General features: G+C 40.5%; 1 protein-coding gene across 13 annotated transcripts in view; it reads left to right on the forward strand.

Moving 5' to 3' along the window:
- Positions 1–1,550: 1,550 nt before the first annotated feature.
- The window catches only part of Caps2 (calcyphosphine 2), a 53,213-nt gene continuing 29,364 nt past the window's right edge, over positions 1,551–25,399 (forward strand). For 3 of the 13 annotated variants that reach the window (XR_380413.3, XM_006513817.3, XM_006513820.3), the window contains exons 1-7: positions 13,224–13,556; positions 13,753–13,802; positions 15,946–15,991; positions 16,085–16,210; positions 17,559–17,717; positions 20,608–20,721; positions 21,207–21,274. Coding sequence is in view for 12 of the 13 variants with exons in the window: in XM_006513817.3 (XP_006513880.1) it covers positions 13,419–13,556; positions 13,753–13,802; positions 15,946–15,991; positions 16,085–16,210; positions 17,559–17,717; positions 20,608–20,721; positions 21,207–21,274 (701 nt within the window). In the remaining variant the exon portion in view is untranslated. The other 10 variants (XM_006513814.4, NM_001310675.1, XM_006513815.1 and 7 more) reach the window with 10 other exon arrangements.

Below are 25,399 nucleotides of genomic sequence, written 5' to 3' on the forward strand. Positions count from 1 at the left end.
AGATTTTTCTCTAAATCTAAAACAGGCACTTTAAGCCTCCAGTCAAAGTTTGTTTACTAAATAAAGAAACACGCATGCTATTATTACACTGCGTGTGTTTTAACGTTCTTCACCCACCCACCCACCGTGGAAACTGTTTCTTATTTGCAAGGCCTAATAAACATTTTGGATTCTGTCTGTGACATAAGAGGCAGCGATAGACAGGCTTCTGTGCCTTACTTCTAATCTTTGGTGTATTAGCAGATTCCATGGGCTCAGCATATTCTGAATGCAGGGAACACTATGCAAATAAATGTTGAAAGTAAAACATAAACTTCAAAGGAAAATGTAGTGGATGCAGGCAGCTCAGGGGGTGAGAGTCTACAGCCTGAGTTTGAATCCCCAGCACCCCCATCAACTCCATGTATAATACATATGCTCACCTCTAACCCCAGCATTGCGGGAGAGGAGCAAGCAGGCAGGTCCTAATAAGTTTTATGTTTTTTTTTCTTTCTTTCTTTTGTGACAAGGTCTCATGTAGCTCAGCCTGTTGCCCTTCAACTTATTACATAGCTGCGAATCATCTTAGACTTCGCAGCCTCCTGCCTCAACCTCCTGAGTGCTGGGATTGATCATCATATTAACTTTTTGAAGTTGTCAGGGGTCAAATCATCTTCCTTAACCATGCCAGGCACCTGAGCTGTGTCCCCACCCCAGAGTTCCTTTTTTTAAAAAATTTGGTTATTTTATTTATTTACATTACAAATGTTACCCCCCTTCTTAATTTCCCCTCCACAAACCTCCTATCCCTTACCCTCTCCTCCTGCCTCTATGAGGGTGCTCCTGCACTGACCCACCTACCCTCTCTCGCCTCAGGGCCCTAGCTTTCCCCTACATTGAATCATCAAGCCTCCACTGGACCAAGGGCCTCCACTCTCACTGATGCCTTACAAGGCCATCCTCTGCTACATATGCAACTGGAGCCATGGACCCCTCCATGTGTACTCCTTGGTTGGTAGTTTAGTCCTTGGGAGCTTTGGGGGTGTCTGGTTGGTTGATATTGTAGTTCTTCCTATGGGGTTGCAAAGAGTTTACAGTTTTAAAACCCACAAAATATATTTGAAATTTGAATGTGAAACTGTTTAAAATGTGCCTGTTTTGGAGAAAGTTGATTTTTCAAAAGATATTAAAATTTTAGAATCTTAAGCCTCAAAATATTTGCAGATCTGAGATTGCATTGAAAGATACCACTTATTGTTATTGGCGTAGAGTTGTACAACTACTCAAGCTAACATTGTCCCTTTATGGACAGGTAGTTGAGACCCAAAGATGTTGCAAACATAGGTAAGATTTTGGTGGGAAAATTGGTGATAGTCTGGGATACAGGATATTTTTATGGTTGTTTTCTCCTCGAATATCAAATTGGACTCTGGACATAATGGTAGTTGCTCTGTGAAATAATGTTCAAAGGAATTCCACTAAATGAATGATCCACTGTGATCCTTGCCGGGTTTTGCTGGTCTCCTGGTGCAGGAGAAGCCTGCTGTGCATGAGTCCCCTACTGTAGTCCAGGCCAGGGTTTATCACACCTCAGATTTGAGCTCTTGGTCTGGGAGGCTACACTTTAAAAAAAAAAAAAAGAAAGAAAGAAAGAAAAGAAAGAAAGCCTTTGGACTCCAGGTGGGTTTGTCTGCTAGTGTAGGGGTGTTTGTCCAGACTGTAGAGGCAGCCAGAGGAGTGGAAGGATTAGAGTACAGATTCGGGCCCAGAGGTGGAGTCAAAGTCCCTTTTATTACTGGGGAAGTTGGAGAGGGCCAGGAGGCCTAGGGAACCAACTCCAGTTGCCTAGCAACCAGAGACTCTGGTCTAGACTGTTGTGTTTTCTGGGACCTGCTCCTGAGTTTGCCAAGGGTAAGCTTTCAGAAGGAAGTTCTTGGTGGAAGGAATCACCATGGTTTATACAGCTTCCAGTCCTTCTATTTTCGATTTGGGGTGTAAGGAGCTAACACTATTAGGTCAAGTCAGCTTGCCTTGCTCCCTAGTGTGGCCCTGAGTCCTGGAAAAAGGAGCTAGTAGATTCCTTTGGGAGCACTCCAGGTACTGTAAAGTAAGCTTTAAATTGAATTAGGAACGACTTTGTGTTCAGTTTCAGACCTTGGGTGGATTGTCACCACGGACTCAAGGTGGACTCAGTCCCTGTCCCTCACGAATTTAAGTACTGAACTGTATTTATTAATCGCTTCCTTGTTTATGAACTGGATCAGATGTCTTTCCTTTCATGTGTGTTCTGACTTTGCATGAACAAATTCAAAGCTCGGGATACACTTACCAGGAGTGAATAGCTGGAGTTGGAAGTGGTCCCTGTTAAGAGACAAGGAGGGAATGAAGCCTTCGTGACTCAGTGGTTAAAGGCACCAAAGACATTAATCAACAATAGTAACTACCTCCTAGCAACAGCTCTTGCTGATCAACACAATTTGGTGAAAATTATTCTGGTGCTGATTAAAGTAACCGCCTTCCCCCCCCCAACAAAGCACACGAAAATGTTGAGATACTAAATAAATACTAAGCTAAATAATAAGTAAGCTAAATACTGATCAGACCTGGGTATGCTGAAGCTCTTTGTAAAGTCCATGAGGGTGGGCACCATAGGCTGACTGAGAAAAATTAATTTACAATAAGGGTCTGGAGGAAGACGCAGTGTCAGAAAAGTCGCTAGCCACATAGATAGTGCAAAGGCCACCAGGCTTTGGCTTGGAAGCACATTCATGCCAGCTCCAAGCTCCTAGGCAAAAACAGTTAGAGTGCTCCTTCCTTTGAAGATAGAACCTCATGTGTACGCTTAACATTCCAAAAGTCAAAATAAAAACATGTAAAATTTTGAGGACAGATAGAGACTTCATTTAACAAGCAGAATTTATATACATATATACTATTACATAATTATTACGATTTATACAAAATTACTAATTATACTGTTGGTCGGATTTTTGTTTGTTTGTTTGTTTTATCTCTTTTGTTTTGGAGACAGGGTTTCTCTGTGTGGCCTTGGATGTCCTGGAACTCACTCTGTAAATCAGGGATTCGCCTGCCTCTCAGCCTTCAGACTACTGGTATTAGAGGCATGTGCCACCACCGGTTAAGTTAGTCTACCCTGACAGTATAAAAATCCATACTGTCTTGAGAACTGAATATGAAGAAGAGTTTGCTCATGGTACAGGGAAGGCAGGCAGACTATTATCTGCCTCCCAATTATGCTGAAAAACCTTAGCATAGACTGAATGGCTTTAAATAACACAAGCGTGTTATGCTATACTCCTGGAGGTCAGTGCACACAATTTGTCTGGAAAGCAAGCTGCCAGCAGGAAAGGCTCCTTTTGGAGGTCCCAGAGGAAGTGTCATTCATCCTTCTCTCTTGGGCATCCTGGAAACTGCTTACTCTCTTTCCCTTCTTTGGTGGCAGCTGCGTAGCATCCGTGTTTCTCTTGGACTTGGGATCCCATCTTCTCACCTTCTCTGACTTACCCGGATCCTCCCCTCCTCCCTCTTCTTTAGACCTGTGTGGATCTAGTGAGCCCAACAGATTAGTTTTCCCCTCTCAGATTTTTAACTTAATGCCACCTGAAATATCCCTTTTGCCATGAAAGAGACACAGTCACGGGGCCTCGAGATTAAGATATGGACCTTTTGGGACATACCTTCGGCAGACTGCCACAAAGCATGATGTATTTGCACCACCCAAACTTGGTTTTAGTTTATAAGGTCAATGATGATTTATTACTAGCCACAACCATTAAATGCAATGGCTTCTTTCTATGGAAAAGTACTGTGTGTGGATTATCTACAATTATAATAAAAATGAGCATGTTTGCACTTATTTTCATCTTTTTAGAATATAGCACATTGCACGGGAAACACAAACATTCGAATGGATTTAGAGGTAAAAGGAGTGGCTGCCTCAAGAAGCCAGACTCGGCTATTTTCTGGAAGAAAGAATTCACTGCAAGTATGTAAGTCTTAGAATTATCCTCTTACAGAATGATTCCCTCAGTTGCTCCCAGCATCCTTTCTTTACTGCTGTGTTGATGACTGTTCATACTCACAAATATGTAGGATCCTCATTACTTAGCTTTGTAAGTGTGGGGCCACCGAAGTTGATGATAGTCATTATCTTATTTTGCTATTGATTTAGACTTAATCTGTTAATTTTAAGCTTATTACTTTATTGTTGTTATTTTTTTAAATGTCACCCATGTATTTACAGAACATATGAGAGAAAGAAGAAAATATAAAGGAAGAGGAAAATATTGCTTGCCTTACAATCTCTCCCGTATTACATTCTAGTGTGTTTATGTTTAATTGGTACATCATTGTAAACTGCCTCTTTATTAGCTTACCCTATTAGCATTTTATATATTAAATGTTCTAAAAGTAGTTTTAGTGGTCACATAAGATATAGTGTAGTTTATATACAAAGGAAGATTTAAAAGATACCAAGCTTAACTTTCTCCAAATTGCGTACTCTTACTGAAAGTGAAGTTTCAGTGACCAGGTCCCTTGCTTTATTATTTTGTACTCAAAAGCTGCTCCGTGTGATGCTAGGTGCTAAAGACCCAACAGTACATGAAGACTTAGCTCAGGGAGCCCCGAGGCCTACAGGTGAGATCCATATTCCAACAGTGTTAAAAATACAACTAAGGGTAAATATTTAACAGAGAACCATAGGTGTTTAAAGCAGAGAAGGTGGTAAAATGTAGGCCAAAACAGAAGATTTCAACAAAAATGACATCTTTAGTCACTGCCTGTTTAGGATCCTGAAACACGCAGGTTCAAACTCAGAGCTAAGGGTGATATAGCAATCATGCCATTTTTTAATTTAAATCCAAACAAAATGTTTGCAGAGCAAATATGTATATATATATATATATGTATATGTATATGTATATGTATATGTATATGTATATGTATATGTATATGTATATGTATATGTATGTATATATATATATTTGTATGTATAGATATACACACATACATACATATACACACATATATTTTAATATATACATACATATATTTTTTAATTTTTTTAAGGATAGTTATGTAGAACAGGCATCTGGGTTTGCATTGTGAGGAATGTTCTTCTCAGTCCTCAAGACACTACCATTTTATAGTCCATGGAGTAACAAAACAATTCCTCTTTCTCCAGTATATTATGGTGATTTTTCATTTAAAATTTATAGAGAATTTCATACATAGGTACTATATTTATATCATTATCTACTCACTCACTTTCCCCCAATTCTTTCCACGTGCCCCAAAGTCCCTCTGACTCTTTGATTATTATAATAGATTATAAATTATAACATATAATACATAATAAAATATACAGCATACAAGATAACCTTTGATATATCACATAGTCATATATTATATATAATTATATATATGTGTGTATATGTATATATATGTATGCATATATATATATATATATATATATATATATATATATGTAGTATACAATTTTTTTTTTTTTTTTTTTTTTCTTTCCATTTTTTATTAGGTATTTAGCTCATTTACATTTCCAATGCTATACCAAAAGTCCCCCCCATACCCACCCACCCCCACTCCCCTACCCGCCCACTCCCCCTTTTTGGCCCTGGCGTTCCCCTGTTCTGGGGCATATAAAGTTTGTGTGTCCAATGGGCCTCTCTTTCCAGTGATGGCCGACTAGGTCATCTTTTGATACATATGCAGCTAGAGTCAAGAGCTCCGGGGTACTGGTTAGTTCATAATGTTGATCCACCTATAGGGTTGCAGATCCCTTTAGCTCCTTGGGTACTTTCTCTAGCTCCTCCATTGGGAGCCCTGTGATCCGTCCATTAGCTGACTGTGGGCATCCACTTCTGTGTTTGCTAGGCCCCGGCATAGTCTCACAAGAGACAGCTACATCTGGGTCCTTTCGATAAAATCTTGCTAGTGTATGCAATGGTGTCAGCGTTTGGATGCTGATTATGGGGTGGATCCCTGGATAAGGCAGTCTCTACATGGTCCACCCTTTAATCTCAGCTCCAAACTTTGTCTCTGTAACTCCTTCCAAGGGTGTTTTGTTCCCACTTCTAAGGAGGGGCATAGTGTCTACACTTCAGTCTTCATTTTTCTTGAGTTTCATGTGTTTAGGAAATTGTATCTTATATCTTGGGTATCCTAGGTTTTGGGCTAATATCCACTTATCAGTGAGTACATATTGTGTGAGTTCCTTTGTGAATGTGTTACCTCACTCAGGATGATGCCCTCCAGGTCCATCCATTTGGCTAGGAATTTCATAAATTCATTCTTTTTAATAGCTGAGTAGTACTCCATTGTGTAGATGTACCACATTTTCTGTATCCATTCCTCTGTTGAGGGGCATCTGGGTTCTTTCCAGCTTCTGGCTATTATAAATAATGCTGCTATGAACATAGTGGAGCATGTGTCCTTCTTACCAGTTGGGGCATCTTCTGGATATATGCCCAAGAGAGGTATTGCTGGATCCTCCGGTAGTACTATGTCCAATTTTCTGAGGAACCGCCAGACGGATTTCCAGAGTGGTTGTACAAGCCTGCAATCCCACCAACAATGGAGGAGTGTTCCTCTTTCTCCACATCCACGCCAGCATCTGCTGTCACCTGAATTTTTGATCTTAGACATTCTGACTGGTGTGAGGTGGAATCTTAGGGTTGTTTTGATTTGCATTTCCCTGATGATTAAGGATGTTGAACATTTTTTCAGGTGCTTCTCTGCCATTCTGTATTCCTCAGGTGAGAATTCTTTGTTCAGTTCTGAGCCCCATTTTTTAATGGGGTTGTTTGATTTTCTGAAGTCCACCTTCTTGAGTTCTTTATATATGTTGGATATTAGTCCCCTATCTGATTTAGGATAGGTAAAGATCCTTTCCCAATCTGTTGGTGGTCTCTTTGTCTTATTGACGGTGTCTTTTGCCTTGCAGAAACTTTGGAGTTTCATTAGGTCCCATTTGTCAATTCTCGATCTTACAGCACAAGCCATTGCTGTTCTGTTCAGGAATTTTTCCCCTGTGCCCATATCTTCAAGGCTTTTCCCCACTTTCTCCTCTATAAGTTTCAGTGTCTCTGGTTTTATGTGAAGTTCTTTGATCCATTTAGATTTGACCTTAGTACAAGGAGATAAGTATGGATCGATTCGCATTCTTCTACATGATAACAACCAGTTGTGCCAGCACCATTTGTTGAAAATGCTGTCTTTCTTCCACTGGATGGTTTTAGCTCCCTTGTCGAAGATCAAGTGACCATAGGTGTGTGGGTTCATTTCTGGGTCTTCAATTCTATTCCATTGGTCTACTTGTCTGTCTCTATACCAGTACCATGCAGTTTTTACCACAATTGCTCTGTAGTAAAGCTTTAGGTCCGGCATGGTGATTCCACCAGAGGTTCTTTTATCCTTGAGAAGAGTTTTTGCTATCCTAGGTTTTTTGTTATTCCAGATGAATTTGCAAATTGCTCCTTCTAATTCATTGAAGAATTGAGTTGGAATTTTGATGGGGATTGCATTGAATCTGTAGATTGCTTTTGGCAAGATAGCCATTTTTACAATATTGATCCTGCCAATCCATGAGCATGGGAGATCTTTCCATCTTCTGAGATCTTCTTTAATTTCTTTCTTCAGAGACTTGAAGTTTTTATCATACAGATCTTTCACTTCCTTAGTTAGAGTCACGCCGAGATATTTTATATTATTTGTGACTATTGAGAAGGGTGTTGTTTCCCTAATTTCTTTCTCAGCCTGTTTATTCTTTGTGTAGAGAAAGGCCATTGACTTGTTTGAGTTAATTTTATATCCAGCTACTTCACCGAAGCTGTTTATCAGGTTTAGGAGTTCTCTGGTGGAATTTTTAGGGTCACTTATATATACTATCATATCATCTGCAAAAAGTGATATTTTGACTTCCTCTTTTCCAATTTGTATCCCCTTGATCTCCTTTTGTTGTCGAATTGCTCTGGCTAATACTTCAAGTACTATGTTGAAAAGGTAGGGAGAAAGTGGGCAGCCTTGTCTAGTCCCTGATTTTAGTGGGATTGCTTCCAGCTTCTCTCCATTTACTTTGATGTTGGCTACTGGTTTGCTGTAGATTGCTTTTATCATGTTTAGGTATGGGCCTTGAATTCCTGATCTTTCCAGAACTTTTATCATGAATGGGTGTTGGATCTTGTCAAATGCTTTTTCTGCATCCAACGAGATGATCATGTGGTTTTTGTCTTTGAGTTTGTTTATATAGTGGATTACATTGATGGATTTTCGTATATTAAACCATCCCTGCATTCCTGGAATAAAACCTACTTGGTCAGGATGGATGATTGCTTTAATGTGATCTTGGATTCGGTTAGCGAGAATTTTATTGAGGATTTTTGCATCGATATTCATAAGAGAAATTGGTCTGAAGTTCTCTATCTTTGTTGGATCTTTCTGTGGTTTAGGTATCAGAGTAATAGTGGCTTCATAAAATGAGTTGGGTAGAGTACTTTCTACTTCTATCTTGTGAAAAAGTTTGTGCAGAACTGGAATTAGATCTTCTTTGAAGGTCTGATAGAACTCTGCACTAAACCCGTCTGGTCCTGGGCTTTTTTTGGCTGGGAGACTATTTATAACTGCTTCTATTTCTTTAGGGGATATGGGACTGTTTAGAAGGTCAACTTGATCCTGATTCAACTTTGGTACCTGGTATCTGTCCAGAAATTTGTCCATTTCGTCCAGGTTTTCCAGTTTTGTTGAGTATAGCCTTTTGTAGAAGGATCTGATGGTGTTTTGGATTTCTTCAGGATCTGTTGTTATGTCTCCCTTTTCAGTTCTGATTTTGTTAATTAGGATTTTGTCTCTGTGCCCTCTAGTGAGTCTAGCTAAGGGTTTATCTATCTTGTTGATTTTCTCAAAGAACCAACTCCTCGTTTGGTTAATTCTTTGAATAGTTCTTCTTGTTTCCACTTGGTTGATTTCACCCCTGAGTTTGATTATTTCCTGCCGTCTACTCCTCTTGGGTGAATTTGCTTCCTTTTTTTCTAGAGCTTTTAGATGTGTTGTCAAGCTGCTAGTATGTGCTCTCTCCCGTTTCTTCATGGAGGCACTCAGAGCTATGAGTTTCCCTCTTAGAAATGCTTTCATTGTGTCCCAAAGGTTTGGGTACGTTGTGGCTTCATTTTCATTAAACTCTAAAAAGTCTTTAATTTCTTTCTTTATTCCTTCCTTGACCAAGGTATCATTGAGAAGAGTGTTGTTCAGTTTCCACGTGAGTGTTGGCTTTCTGTTATTTTTTTTGTTATTGAAGATCAGCCTTAGTGCATGGTGATCTGATAGGATACATGGGACAATTTCAATATTTTTGAATCTGTTGAGGCCTGTTTTGTGGCCTATTATGTGGTCAATTTTGGAGAAGGTACCATGAGGTGCTGAGAAGAAGGTATATCCTTTTGTTTTAGGATAAAATGTTCTGTAGATATCTGTCAGATCCATTTGTTTCATCACTTCTGTTAGTTTCAGTGTGTCCCTGTTTAGTTTCTGTTTCCATGATCTGTCCATTGGTGAAAGTGGTGTGTTGAAGTCTCCCACTATTATTGTGTGAGGTGCAATGTGTGCTTTGAGCTTTACTAAAGTTTCTTTAATGAATGTGGCTGCCCTTGTATTTGGCGCATAGATATTCAGAATTGAGAGTTCCTCTTGGAGGATTTTACCTTTGATGAGAACGAAGTGCCCCTCCTTGTCTTTTTTGATGACTTTGGGTTGGAAGTCAATCTTATCAGATATTAGGATGGCTACTCCAGCTTGTTTCTTCATACCATTTGCTTGGAAAATTGTTTTCCAGCCTTTTATTCTGAGGTAGTGTCTATCTTTTTCTCTGAGATGTGTCTCCTGTAAACAGCAAAATGTTGGGTCTTGTTTGTGTAGCCAGTTTGTTAGTCTATGTCTTTTTATTGGGGAGTTGAGATCATTGATGTTAAGAGATATTAAGGAAAAGTAATTGTTGCTTCCTGTTATTTTTGTTGTTAAAGTTGGCATTCTGTTCTTGTGGCTGTCTTCTTTTAGGTTTGTTGAGGGATTACCTTCTTGTTTTTTCTAGGGCATTGTTCCCGTTCTTGTATTGGTTTTTTTCTGTTATTACCCTTTGAAGGGCTGGATACGTGGAGAGATAATGTGAGAATTTGGTTTTGTCGTGGAATACTTTGGTTTCTCCATCTATGGTAATTGAGAGTTTGGCAGGGTATAGTAGCCTGGGCTGGAATTTGTGTTCTTTTAGTGTCTGTATAACATCTGTCCAGGCTCTTCTGGCTTTCATAGTCTCTGGTGAAAAATCTGGTGTAATTCTGATAGGCTTGCCTTTGTATGTTACTTGACCTTTTTCCCTTACCGCTTTTAGTATTCTATCTTTATTTAGTGCATTTGTTGTTCTGATTATTATGTGTCGGGAGGAATTTCTTTTCTGGTCCAGTCTATTTGGAGTTCTGTAGGCTTCTTGTATGTTCATAGGTATCTCTTTCTTTATATTTGGGAAGTTTTCTTCAATAATTTTGTTGAAGATGTTTGCTGGCCCTTTAAGTTGAAAATCTTCATTCTCATCCACTCCTATTATCCGTAGGTTTGGTCTTCTCATTGTGTCCTGGATTTCCTGGATATTTTGAGTTAGGATCTTTTTGCATTTTCCATTTTCTTTGATTGTTGTGCCGATGTTCTCTATGGAATCTTCTGCACCTGAGATTCTCTCTTCCATCTCTTGTATTCTGTTGCTGATGCTCAAATCTATGGTTCCAGATTTCTTTCCTAGGGTTTCTATCTCCAGTGTTGCCTCACTTTGAGTTTTCTTTATTGTTTCTACTTCCCTTTTTAGGTCTAGTATGGTTTTGTTCATTTCCATCACCTGTTTGTATGTTTTTTCCTCTTTTTCTGTAAGGACTTCTACCTGTTTGATTGTGTTTTCCTGTTTTTCTTTAAGGACTTGTAACTCTTTAGCAGTGTTCTCCTGTATTTCTTTAAGTGATTTATTAAAGTCCTTCTTGATGTCCTCTACCATCATCATGAGATATGCTTTTAAATCTAGGTCTAGGTTTTCGGGTGTGTTGGGGTGCCCTGGACTGGGCGAAGTGGGAGTACTGGGTTCTGATGATGGTGAGTGGTCTTGGTTCCTGTTAGTAGGATTCCTCCGTTTACCTTTCGCCATCTGGTAATCTCTGGAGTTAGTAGTTATAGTTGACTCTGTTTAGAGATTGTTCTTCTGGTGATTCTGTTACCGTCTCTCAGCAGACCTGGGAGACAGATTCTCTCCTCTGAGTTTCAGTGCTCAGAGCACTCTCTGCTGGCAAGCTCTCTTACAGGGAAGGTGTGCAGATATCTTGTTTTTGGACCTCCTCCTGGTCGAAGAAGAAGGCCCAAAACAGGGCCTCTCTCAGAAGCTGTGTTGCTTTGGCAGTTCCCAGAAGCTGTCAGCTTCTGTGGTGCAGACTCTCACCTGTGCAGACTAAAATCCTAAGTTCCAGGGAGTCCTGGAACCAAGATGGTGACCGCTGCTCCTGAGGCCGAGGCCGTCTCCCGAGCCAGGCGGACACCTGTCCTCTGGTCCGGATGGTGGCCGGTTATCTGCGGCCCGCCCAGGCTGCTGCCTCAGCGGCTCTGTGCTTCTGCCCGTTCCAGAAGCTGTCCGGTTCTCTGGCACACCCTCTAACCTGTTCAGACTAATTTCCTAAATTCTGCTGAGTCCCGGAACCAAGATGGCGACCGCTGCTGCTGAGGCTGAGGTCGCCTCCCAAGCCAGGTGGACACCTGTCCTCTGGTCCGGATGGTGGCCGGTTATCTGCGGCCCGCCCCGGCTGCTGCCTCAGCGGCTCTGTGCTTCCGCCCGTCCCAGAAGCTGTCCGGTTCTCTGGTGCACCCTCTAACCTGTTCAGACTAATTTCCTAGGTCCCGCGGAGTCCCGGAACCCAGATGGCGACCGCTGCTGCTGAGGCTGAGGTCGCCTCCCAAGCCAGGCGGACACCTGTCCTCTGGTCCGGATGGTGGCCGGTTGTCTGCGGCCCGCCCAGGCTGCTGCCTCAGCGGCTCTGTGCTTCTGCCCGTCCCAGAAGCTGTCAGGTTCTCTGGCGCACCCTCTAACCTGTTCAGACTAATTTCCTAAGTTCTGCTGAGTCCCGGAACCAAGATGGCGACTGCTGCTGCTGAGGCTGAGGCCGCCTCCCAAGCCAGGCGGACACCTGTCCTCTGGTCCGGATGGTGGCCGGTTGTCTGCTGCCCGCCCAGGCTGCTGCCTCAGCGGCTCTGTGCTTCCGCCCGTCCCAGAAGCTGTCTGGTTCTCTGGCGCACCCTCTAACCTGTTCAGACTAATTTCCTAGGTCCCGCGGAGTCCCGGAACCCAGATGGCGACCGCTGCTGCTGAGGCTGAGGTCGCCTCCCAAGCCAGGCGGACACCTGTCCTCTGGTCCGGATGGTGGCCGGTTATCTGCGGCCCGCCCAGGCTGCTGCCTCAGCGGCTCTGTGCTTCCGCCCGTCCCAGAAGCTGTCCGGTTCTCTGGTGCACCCTCTAACCTGTTCAGACTAATTTCCTAGGTCCCGCGGAGTCCCGGAACCCAGATGGCGACCGCTGCTGCTGAGGCTGAGGTCGCCTCCCAAGCCAGGCGGACACCTGTCCTCTGGTCCGGATGGTGGCCGGTTATCTGCGGCCCGCCCAGGCTGCTGCCTCAGCGGCTCTGTGCTTCCGCCCGTCCCAGAAGCTGTCCGGTTCTCTGGTGCACCCTCTAACCTGTTCAGACTAATTTCCTAGGTCCCGCGGAGTCCCGGAACCCAGATGGCGACCGCTGCTGCTGAGGCTGAGGTCGCCTCCCAAGCCAGGCGGACACCTGTCCTCTGGTCCGGATGGTGGCCGGTTGTCTGCGGCCCGCCCAGGCTGCTGCCTCAGCGGCTCTGTGCTTCTGCCCCCAATTCTTTCCACGTGCCCCAAAGTCCCTCTGACTCTTTGATTATTATAATAGATTATAAATTATAACATATAATACATAATAAAATATACAGCATACAAGATAACCTTTGATATATCACATAGTCATATATTATATATAATTATATATATGTGTGTATATGTATATATATGTATGCATATATATATATATATATATATATATATATATATATATATATATATATATATATGTAGTATACAATTTTTAAATACAACCTGCTGAGTCCCTTCAGTGTTGCTCATATGTGAATGTATTATCAGGGGCTTGAGAAGAGGGATCTCTGTCTCTTTCTCTCTCTCTCTCTCTCTCTCTCTCTCTCTCTCTCTCTCTCTCTCTCTGCAGACAGTAATTGCAGATAGTACTTCATGTAGGGGTGGGGCCTCCATCCACAGCTGACACTGGTGTTATTTTTCAGGTCTTGTTTAAACAACCATGTTGTTGAGATTCATGGGTACCGCTTACCCGCCATGTATATGTCTAACAGGAGACACCCAGTCACTCTTCCTGCCTGCTCCACCTTGGCTATGGTTTAGGGAGACATCTTCCCAAGCTCAGAGTGCTGCGAAGGTGGTGATTATCTGTCTTAGCATCATTTTCTCTGTGTCTTAACAGCAGTGAGGAGGGCTTGGGAGGCGCGTTTTCTATGGAGTTTACTGAGAAAAAAGTAGAATTCTCTTTATTGCATGCAGTCATGACTATCTTTTAATGTATAAGGTACACTGATTCTGCTTTTTTTTTTAATCTTTTCTTTTCTTTTAAATTAAAGCAAGGATGGACTTCTAGATCATGGACAAACCAAAATTCCTGCCTACCTATGTAAGCTATATTTCTTAACATATTTATTGCTGAATAGGCAATCACTTATGATAACTTGATTAGTTAAAAAACTTTCTATATATGCATATTCACGTATATATGTATGTATACAGTTTTGATTGTGAAGTGCAGAAAAAACTGCATAGAGAGATCCTGAATATTATTGCAGCAGAATTAAAAGTCTTCTGATAGGATAGTAAGAATATGAATAATATTTTGCTGTTCTTGTTTTATTTAATGCCACTCTCCCATTTTTCTTTCCTTCAAAAATTCACTTTGTCTTTTTAAAATTTAAATTTCTATTAAAATAATACATAACATCACAAAACTGTATCTACTTTGCTTATTTTTAGTCTACAGAAATTATCAGTGTGGTGTACTTCAGCCTAGCAAGTTGCTACTTTTAGTGTTCTAGAGGAATTCTGTAGGGTATTTTGATACATGTATATGTATGAATAAGCATACCTGCTCTGAATACATATATTAAAAAATGTATGCCATCCTTCATTTTATGATTGTCATAGTAAAAGTTATCTAGTAGTAACTCTATCTCTATTTTAAATTGTTATGTTAAAGAATATGAGAATCCAATTGATATTATTTTATATTTATATATTTTATATTATTAAATTTTTTTATTTAAATATGCCTGATATGTTATAGTTTCAAATATTTGAAAAGTATAAAACACTTTAAAAATAGAGGTTTCATATAGCTCAGATTGGAAGACATCTCTGACATAGAAACTAAAAGTAGCAATTTGCCAGGCTGAACCACACCATTCTGCTACTTTCTGTGGACTGAAAATCAGCAGAGCCAATCATTTCTCTGCTGCTACATGATAGACACCTACACCTGCAGCCAGACATAAGACAGAAGTGATGTTTGAGTAAAATGTTATGTTTGGGTACTAAACACACAGCAGGGAGAATTAGCAAGGGGCGTGTGTTAAGGAGAGGAGCACGGGGTGTTCCAGTTGTGTGCTAAAATATGTTTTACAATTGATATGAGATGTTTTATTTACTTACATTTTTAGTTGCTCATTATAAAAATTAAGTGCACGTTAAGTTGATCGAAGTGTTCGTTAGGTAAATTACATTAGGAAGAAATCTACACAGCTAACAAAATATTTAAGTTATTACAAAGTTTATTTAGCCTATTTGTACTCACAGAGTGCTTTGTTTGCTTTTCCCTCAATATTTATAACCAGCCTGTGGCCGCAGTGATGAACTAGTTCCAATATGAATGTTGATTGACATTTTTGTTTGCTGTAAAACATTAGGAGTGGTTTCTAGGTGAAGCCAATTTTGAATGCTTAAAATCTTATTGCTGAATATTCTCTTGTGCTTCCCACCACTTGGCAGCTCCATATATGGTTCGTTTAAGTTTTATTTGCAGTATCAATATTTCTCCCTCCCCTGCTTAAGTCTCAGAAGTCAACCAAATAAATCGTAAATCCAATCCTGACGCACAGTGCTTGCTGATTTCTGTGTCGACAGTCTTAACGCCAGCTGATCTCAAGGGAACAGGGTTGGAGAGAAGCATGCAGTTATAACACGACTCAGATAGAGATCTTACTAGCCTGCCACGTGCTCACCTCAGCGGGATGGCAGATGTCCTGGGGCATGCCCAACAGCAGAGCAGGGAACTCACTGGGAGGATGGGTGTGAGAACGCATTGCCTTCGTCCTTTTCTCATGTGTCTGTGTCTGTGTGTGGTGTGCATCAGTGCCTGGGGGATCCCTTCTCATCCTCCCAGGTGCTGATGACAAGCAGCCGCCCCTCCCACCCGCTTTTATGTGGGTTCAGGGCATCCGAACGACAGAGCAGCCCAGCAAATGCCTTCTTCACTGAGGCACCTCCTTATTCTCACCTTTGTATGAATACAATGTATTGAGTCATAGTATTGTGCGCTTTTTAATTTTGTTACCATTATATTTTGATTTTATTATTCTCCATTAATAATGACTGAATTTAATAACCAATATGAAAAGTTATTGAATATTTGTCAAAAACTAGAGAGTGGCAGCCAACATACTATTAGCCCAATTGTTACTTAGTACAGATAATGTATTTGATAATGATTTTTCTGTTATTACAGACTCTCTTAAGATTTTATGAGATGCATAGATTATTTCTTTTAGGGTCCCACCACTTGATCTGGGAAGCCTTGTTGACTCTGATGAGGAGGTAATTTTAAACTTTATGTTTAAAGTAGTAAATCTTTGACTGCGGCAGCCTCCACCAACAGGTACTAACTCTGATTCCATTTCACTTTTTTAGGATAATTTTTCACAAACAGCACGTGGTACAGTCCATGTTCATCTTAACCCACCGCGGTCAGAGCCTGCTCTGGGCTGGGTTCTGCCATGTCAAAGACCTAACAGTCAGCATCGACTACAGGAAGTGGTCAGTGTGCATTTCCGTGTTCCGGTGCATGCCATTAGAGCTGCTCTCAGTTTACATGTTCTTTTCCCAATTAATCAGTGTGTCCTTGGTTTATGTAAGTCGCATCTAAAAAATATCCAGCAGTGGTATTGATGAAATAGTTTTACTGTTTTTGAATACTGAAATAACATTTTTAAATACTTGTAAAGTTGCCAAGTTACAGGTGTGTCTGAGTACGGATTCTTCCAGGAATTTTTTTTTAAAAATTGTAAAATATGAGATCATAACATAGTATATGAATGGCAGGAAATTGATTTCTTAGAAATTAGCTCAGACTTTAGAATACTAAGAAGTAGGGAAATAATCAAATTTAATCAATAATAATAATAATAATAATAATAATAATAATATATACCCCCACAGTCTGTATTTTACAATGATCATGGCTCTACATTTGGCTCCACCTTCTCTTCTGTTTTACTTGCATCTCCTCAGAACTCTTCAAGGGCTGGACTGGTATTTATATTTTCTTTGTGCAGTATCTGTGCCTATCTCAATCCACTGGCTCTGTTGTCTCTTGCTACCACAGAAATTTGACAGGGAACCACAGAATACTAGGAGTAATACATAGTAATAGTGTAGAAGTGGCAACCGTGATTCTTAGCGATGTCAATCTCTAGTTCCTAGAACTGGTTTGGTCAGAAAAGAAAAGATATACATAAAGTATCTAAGAGAAAAATCTTGATCTTAATTCGTTCACGTTGCTTTAGCAGGAGACCTTCAGCAGCGAAAGGAATAGAGGATTACTGAGGCCTAGTGCCCATTTTGATCAATTCTTTGTATTTTTATTATATATATCATATTAGTTGTATATAATATATAAAATAAAAATTATATATATATATATATATATATATATATATATATATATATATATATATATATATATATAATTTTATTTTTCCCCCCTAAGACAGTTTTCCTGTGTAGCCCTGGCTGTCCTGGAATTTGATTTGTAGACCAGGGTGGCTTCAAACTCACAGAGATTCACCAGCCTCTGCCTCCTGAGTGCTGGGATTAAAAAGTGTGTGCCCCCACACCTGGCTCACTCTGCTCAATCCTATCTGCTCCGATCAGTGCTCACTTAGCTACATGTTTTTTATTTTGCTTTCAATTAATTAATTAATTAATTAATTCACGTTCGCTTAATATTTTAATGTCCCCTCTTTTCAGAACACAGAATATGGTGGCCTTTTTAGAGTTAAGTGGTAAGATAAATGGTAAGGGAGGCAATGTCACCAAGAAAATACTATGTCTTTTTAAAAAAATATTATTTTCTTACAGACAGTACACGTTGTTTTACCCCTAGGAACAGGACGTAATACCTGAGGATTTGCCAGCGCCAACAGGCAAATACAGGCTAAAGTACCAGCAGTACGCAAGTGAAATGAAAGACGGCTACAAGCAGTATATTCAGAGGAGTACAGAGAAGCCAAAGGCAGCCAGCAGGCCAGAGGCAACCGAGAAGGTAACAGACAAGCCACCGAGGACTAACAAACTTCAAAGTGCACAGTGCGTGTGTCTTAGAAATGTCACTTTTGCTGTTAATTATAGAAAGTATAATATTGAACATTTATTTCAATAAGCCAGGGCTATTTAAAACTTTTTTTACTTATATCAAGTAGTTTACTCTTCATGGCAAAACTAAAGCACCATTGCCAGGATTTCACACATGGAAAATTTTATTCCTATCCTCACATGTGTGTTTAACACTTTTTATTTAATTGAGAGTGGTGGCATGTATATATAAATGTATGCTTATGTAATATATATTGTATATATTTTATTTATTGTATTATATTATATGTTATATACAAATATTATATATGTGTTATATATGTGTATGTATATATATGCATATATATATTTATACACACATTTTTCATGCAGTTGTCGTGAGCTATAGCTTATTTGGGCTACAGTCTAATCTTTAAAGTTGAAAAGGTCTGTTTTAAAACTGCTTCCGCTTCTCTGTCCTTGCCTCATTTGGGGAGATGCTATTAATTTCCTAATTATACTTAGTTGTAATCATATGTAATCATATACTTAACTGTAATCCATATTCTAGCACACCTAGAATCAGGAAGACCTTGAAGGAGACTACCAATATAATGTAAGCACCAAGTGAGGATGAGGGCTCTCACCCAGATGAGGGTAAAACAGACCTAGGTGAGAAGCAATCCGATTGGATGGGTGTCTGTCTAGACTCTGAACATGGGCCAAGTTGCTAATAGACTGGCTGTAGATTTGAGAGACAGAGATCAGAGTGATTGTATGTGGTTGAATATTTAGGGTGACGTCATCTGTAGGAATTGGCTAATCCACATACAGAAAGATAGGACATGTCAATTACGCATTGTTCCCAGAGATGGGGGTATGGGGAGAGAGGGAGATGTTATCAAAGGGCTCAGTGTTGTTTATCAGCAGAGTAAGTTCTGTGTGGAACTAATGTTAATAAGTACATGGTGACTGCAGTAGGGTATTTTGGAATTCTATGAGGAAGCTTTAAGGATTCTCATACGCCTATACTCACTACGCTGGCAGGTGTGGATTTGTCCTTACTGTTGTAATTATCACACGATGAACACATAACAAATTATCACATTTATACCCTAAGTAGGTACATCTTCTGTTTGTCAGTTTACAAGTATTAAATTACAAAGTAACTGTACGCCTTTTGGTTGGAGCAGTTGCCTTAAGCAAGATGTAGGAAAGGACTAAGTGAGAGTCAGCAGTGGGAGGTTTGACTTGGTGTATGGAGTGGAAAGCTCCCTGATCGCCTTTTGTGCAAAGTTTAAAGCAAAGTGAGTCTGTTTGTTTAAGACAGGGTTTTGCTGTGTACCCCTGGGTGTCCTGGAATCCCCTCTGTAGACTAGGCTGGCCTTGAATTCAGAGATGCCCCTCCTTCTGCCTCCTGAGTGTTGGAGTTAAAGGTATGGGCCACCACACCTGGTTAAAAATGATTTTTCTCAACTCAGACATAATGCGACTTTCACATATTTTAAAACTTGATTTCTTTCATTTACTTCAGCATTAGCTAGGCATTTTCTTGGTGTTCACTTAAATAAGTTATTACATAGAAAAAATGAAATATTATCAGGAAAGTAAAGCAAACTGTAGAGCGTGCTCCTTCATGGCTTTCCGTGAAATAGTTATTATCAGGCATGGGGGCCACAGCAGTTATGAAGTTCCTGTCCTCATGGAACAGATCTCATGTTCCGAGAGTCAGACAATAAATCATAAGCAATATGCAGTAGTATTTCATGTAGTAGTGACAGGTCATGAAGTCAGGGAAGAATTTGACAACAGTGTGACCTTCCAAGGAAGATGGACAGTGAGCAGAAATCCCAGAGAAGACACTCGTGAAATCTGGCATGTTCCTGACGAGGTGCTATTAAAGGGTTTTGTTAGGTAAGGGATTACATATCCTGTATTTATCGAAAATTTTGGTGTTTATCTTTTTTGAAATCCCAAAGAATCCCTTAGCACTTGTGAATATAGACTAGCCCTCACCCTATCCATGGATTCAGGGACAGACCTGACTGGGACATTGAGGGAATGACGAAAGGCAAACATGTGGTCACACGGAATAGCTGGGCTCTCGATGGCAAAGACTCACCACCCCAGACACTCAGCCTGTTTATTGCATAGAGTTGAAGAGGGAGGCAGGGTTATTCATTCAGATAAACAAGGAGCCAGTGTTATTCCATTCTCTGAACCAGGAGGCGGGTTTAACTAATCAACAATAGCCATCTCTATAGGGCAGTGGTCTTCAGGCTGTAATCATCTGGAGGGAGAAAGCTATGACAGACATTTTCTTCACACATTATTGACAGTTGCGCTTGAATTAGGAGGGAAAGCTTTGCCATTTCCCTGAGCCTAACCTAGGAAAAACTTTTGAGACCACCATGGTGCCGAGGTATTGGTCCTTGACAAGGTCTTGCCTATGTCAACAACACACATTCCTCTCAGGACTTCATACCACACAGGGCATCCTCTAACCCCCAACAGGACATATCCACATCTATTGAGATTTTAAGGATTCGGTATGTACAGTTGTAATTATAACCATTTCTATCTTTTACTTAATGTTTTTATAAACATTAAGAATATGTCATCTTATTTTTCATCCACTGATCCAGTATCTACTGTTATTACCAATTTATGACTAACAGGAGGCCCAGAAAGCTCACTTAGCTGAAGAGAGAGAGACCTGCATCCTAAGACAGGCTTGTACTCTCAATTCCCAAAGAGCCTTTAAGATGCTTGGTGGTCTATTCCCATGCTTTGTTAAAAGCAGGTATTGTGAACATGTGCCTGATGATCGGCTTATTGTTTCCACTGTGTCCTGTGATCAGGTGGAAGGAGCCAGTCTGGATGACCTCATGACTTTGGATAGGAAGGCCCTCTTACAGCAAGGTTACGCAGATAGCCCTTACGGTAGACAGAGCATCACGAGGAAATCAGATGTGGTAAGCCATCTGTAGTTTTGTTCTTGTTCATTTGCTAAGCCATGAAGGCGTTTACCCTCTGTAGAGGAATTTTAATCCAGCAACATGGCTGCTCAGGCAAGGAATCACATTCAAAGACCTTCTAGGTCTATGTGATCGGGTTGGAATGCAGACAGGTCTTACTTCATATCTTTAATCCCTATAAATAAAGATGGGGTTTCCAGGACATGTCTCCAGGGGGTATGTAGAGAAAAGGGCCACCATGTTCTCCGTCTTTGTTCCGTGAGACACAAGGCAAGGCACCTTGTTGGACATATGATGTCTACTGAAATTTAAATGCATTAACTTTTAGGGAATGGCAATGGAAGATTTAATAATTGGAATCTGATATATCAACAGTAGTCATCTCTCCTTAGGGAGAAAACTGGAAACATTATATTTTATGATGTGCATTCCATATTCTGCTTTATGGATAACAGAATTGACTTATAATTTTATTTTCCCAGGAGACTGTGGCTATAGAGAAGAAGAAACAGACCGTTGCAGAGCAGATGATGATGGACCACTTATCCAGGTGTGCGCTAGGAACACCCACCACACCTGTATTCTGAAAGGGACCACTAAGTACCTACTTCACACAAAGCATCCATATGCTTGCCAGTCAGTGCTTAGCTCCAGCAGTTCCCAACCTTTCTGCTCACTGCACCCTCGTCATTTTAGTGAGTTTTGTTTTCAATAAACACTTGAGGTGAGTAGAAATACTTAAACAACTTCAGACTAGGGAGATAGTTCAGACTGTGAAGTTCTTGCCCTGTTAGCAGGAGGACTTGGTTTAAAGTCTTGGAACCAAGATGCAAAAGATATGTATGGTAGCAAGTGCTTGCAATTTTCGTGATGGGGAGGAGACTTGGGGCTTGCTTGTCAACCAGCCTCACTTGCTTGGTGAGCTCCAAGCCAATGAGAGATGCTGTATCAAGAGACGAGGGGTGGGAGGTGGCTCCAGAGGTTGACCTCTGGATTCCATTCACATGTGTACATACAAATGAACCCACATGATCATGAATTTACAGGTAGGCAGGCATGTGCATATGGATGCATGCACACATACACACACATACACACAAAAACACACACACACACACTTAAAAATTCTTATTGTCTCATCAAGTATTTTTATTTAAACTACTTAATAATTATCTCCTGACAGTTTGCTGAACGTTTTTCAATCACGTATAAATTAGAAGACAGCATTTTAAAAAATTCATTCATAGATTTCTAGATTGCTTTTTAATGGTATGTGTGCGTCTTTTGGGCACTGTAGAATCTTTCAGAGTTAACTTCTGTTCTGTTCTTGGTTTTCACATGATATTGGCTGTTTGTCATAGCACCTGTAGAAAACTTGGCTTTCAAAGATGCGAAATGATATAAAGAGATTAGTGAAACAGCTTGTCAACACTAGGACCTCCATTGTGCCAGTTGCTATGGTTTCCAAATGGTGACACGAATAGTATCTTTCCATTAGAAATGAATATCCTACAGGGTCACTGTAGTACCAGGTGACTTGTATAGAGTTGAACACTATGAAACTAATTGTTGATAATTTATAAATCCCCCATAAACTATATAAAATAATCTACAAAGTGATAAACTATAGCATGACATGCATCGAGGAAAAGCATGTTTAGTTTAGTGGCCATCCACATTTGACTCGCATATTCTCCCTGCCCCCACCTCCTTCTCTGTTTGGTACTGATTGACCCTGAGGCCTTCCTTCTGCTGTGTAAGTTCCAGAAAGTTCTTCAAAGTCACTGTCTGCAGCATGACTCTTTCTATTCATAAGAAAAGTGGTGGCACCATGCCCCTGGATAAAGGGGCTTCCCAGTTCTTGGTCTGTCTCAGTTGAGGGTTTTCATTTTTCTGAAGCAACTTTCTCCTGTCATTAAATGTGACAAATGAATTCCATATCACCTACATATTTGCTTCCTGCTTTCAAACATGTTCTGTATCCTAATACATCTTTAATCTTGAAGATTTTGATTTCTCTCTCTCTTTTCTTTTCTAATCTAAATTTTCTCATCTGACCAAAGCTGCTTTAACTTTTCTCCACAGCAATTCTAAGTTTGAAACTATTTAGTCCTGAAGTCCCGGGGATGCCCTTGATCCATTTTGTTCTTTTAACTCTGATATCCACTGTCAGCCAAGACTCAGTCCTAGCAAAATACATTGTTTTGTCCTGGTGCCCACTACTTGTTTTGCCTCTTTCTATCTTCTGGATAGTTTCTTTCAGTCCCCACTGGGTTTCATTGAGTCTCTATTAACCTTTCATTGGCTTATCATCAACCTGCTCACTAGAGTGAAACTATTGAAAGATAATCAAATCTTCTGTCAATTCACTATCTCAGTCCCAGGAAATCCAATAAAGCTTGGGTATTGGTTCTATGAAATGTCAAAATTTAGTAGCTAAAAGTAGTTTTTGCCCAGATGTCTTTCGAGTAGCTGTCCAGGCTTGACTTGTCTAACCATGCTCCTTAGATAAATTACAAATTAACAAAATAAATCATGGCAGCTCTGAGCAGAGATCTTAAGAATCTGCATGCATCTCCAATTGTACTTTTGTAGCTTTTTCCAACTCTAAAGGATGCTTGGCTCATCCACAGTCTCCAGAAAAAGATTCCTCTATAAATGCAGCTAGGCTACTTAGCCAGGAGAATCCCTCGATCAGCAGATTTCTAACCAACTCACATTTTCCTGACTTGGTTCAATGAAGAACAGCAGAACCATCCATAAGTACATTCCATCTAAGTGAGGCCACGGCAGGCATATGGATCAGAAGTGCTGATAAGCCAGGGCCACTGCTGCCTGCTGTTGGACCCCACCTTCTATCTGTTCCCCAGTAGGACTCTACTCTTTCACACTCTGTTCTCTCCTGTGCTCCATGCGCATCAGCTTGCTACATTTCTAGAATGTTCCAGGTTCTCCTGGTGCCTCTTTTCTTTTGAATTATTGTCTCTTTTGATGGCCTTTTCTTTAGAAATTTATGCTGCTGTGCACTAATTTAACTTCATACTCTTAAATGGAAGTCACATGATGCACCTTGCCATGGACACAGTACTTGTTAGGGGTACCATTGCAGTTATAAAACAAAATGGCCAACGCAAGTTGGAGTGGAAAGGGTTTTTTTTTTTTTTTTTTTTTTTTGGCTTACACTTCCACATTGCTGTTTATTACTGAAGGAAGTCAGGAAAGAAACTCAAATGGGGTGGGAACCTGGAGGCAGAAGCTGATGCAGAGGTTGTAGAGGAGTGCTGCTTATTGGCTTGCTCCTCATGGCTCCCTCAGCCTGCTTTATTTGTAGAACCCAGGACCACCAGCCCAAGGATGGTATCACCTAAAATGGTCTGGGCCCTTCCCCATCAATCACTAATTAAGAAAATGCTTTATAGCTGGAGCCTATGGAGTAATTTTCTCTGGTGAGGCTCCCTCCTCTTAGATGACTCTAGCTTGTGTCAAGCTGACATAAAAGTAGGCAGCACAAACACTTAATAAGTAATTGATAAATTCTAGCTCATAACTTCAAATCTACTCATTATATCTTCATCCATATCAACCATGAACATGTAGTTTATTCTGTAGTCTCCTATTTAATTTATTATCTGTCCTTCTCTTTAAAGTGTGTGCTCCCCAAGGGCAGGGCACTATGGGAGCCTTCTCAGTGTATGGTGGCATTCCTGTGCTCTGGGGCAGTGTCTGTAAAGTGCGTACTCTTGACCAATCAATGGGTGAGAACCAGAAACGACGGAGGACTTACTGGGAAGCAGCAGAGCTGAGCTTGACATTTAGCCATGCGACTGAAGAACTTGCTGGAGCTTTTCTGGGTCTCCACTTCTTGAATTTTGTTGCCCAGAGAACCTCAAAATCTCATATAGCTCTAGCATTCTGTGTGAATGTACATAACCTCAGACTCAGACAGTAGAACTGTGGCGAATGTGCACATATACGATGTGGGAAGGGAGGAAGAGAAAGAGAAAAGAAGAGATGACATGATGCTTTCTTGGTAGTTTTTTTTTTTAATTTAAATACTTTCTTGATCCTTAGTTAAAACAGTGGTTCATTGGTTTCACAAATAAATAGGATTTAAAATATGGTATAAAAATATCTAAAACTTTCTTGGCTGTTCCCATTATTGAGGAAACTATCTCCTGAGTCCTATTTCTCAAGGGCTGTTTCGTCTTCATAGTGTTGAAGGCTCACGACACCTTTAAAAAGTGTTTGCCTGTTTGTAAGTTTTATAACATAATTAATTAATGTTGAGACCTACACATGTAAGTACTGGATTTACTTCACCTCCCTCCCCCACCATTTCTTCCCTCTAATTCCTCCTGTGCCCTCAATAAAACTCATGGCCTCTTATTCTTTTAAACACATGGGCGCACATGCGTGTGCGTGCGCGCGCGCACACACACACACACACACACACACACACACACACACACACACTCACACTGATAAGTACAACCTACTGAGTCCCTTTAGTGATGGTCATTTCTTTTTTTTTCTTCCCCCTTTGATTTTTTTGTTTTGTTTTTTTGAGACAGGATTTCTCTGTGTAGCCCTGGCTGTCCTGGAACTCACTCTGTAGACCAGGCTATTTTTGAACTCAGAAATCTGCCTGCCTCCGCCTCCCAAGTTCTGGGATTAA

This window comes from Mus musculus, chromosome 10, assembly GCF_000001635.26.
Source record: "Mus musculus strain C57BL/6J chromosome 10, GRCm38.p6 C57BL/6J".
In the NCBI taxonomy this organism is placed as follows: domain Eukaryota; kingdom Metazoa; phylum Chordata; class Mammalia; order Rodentia; family Muridae; genus Mus; species Mus musculus.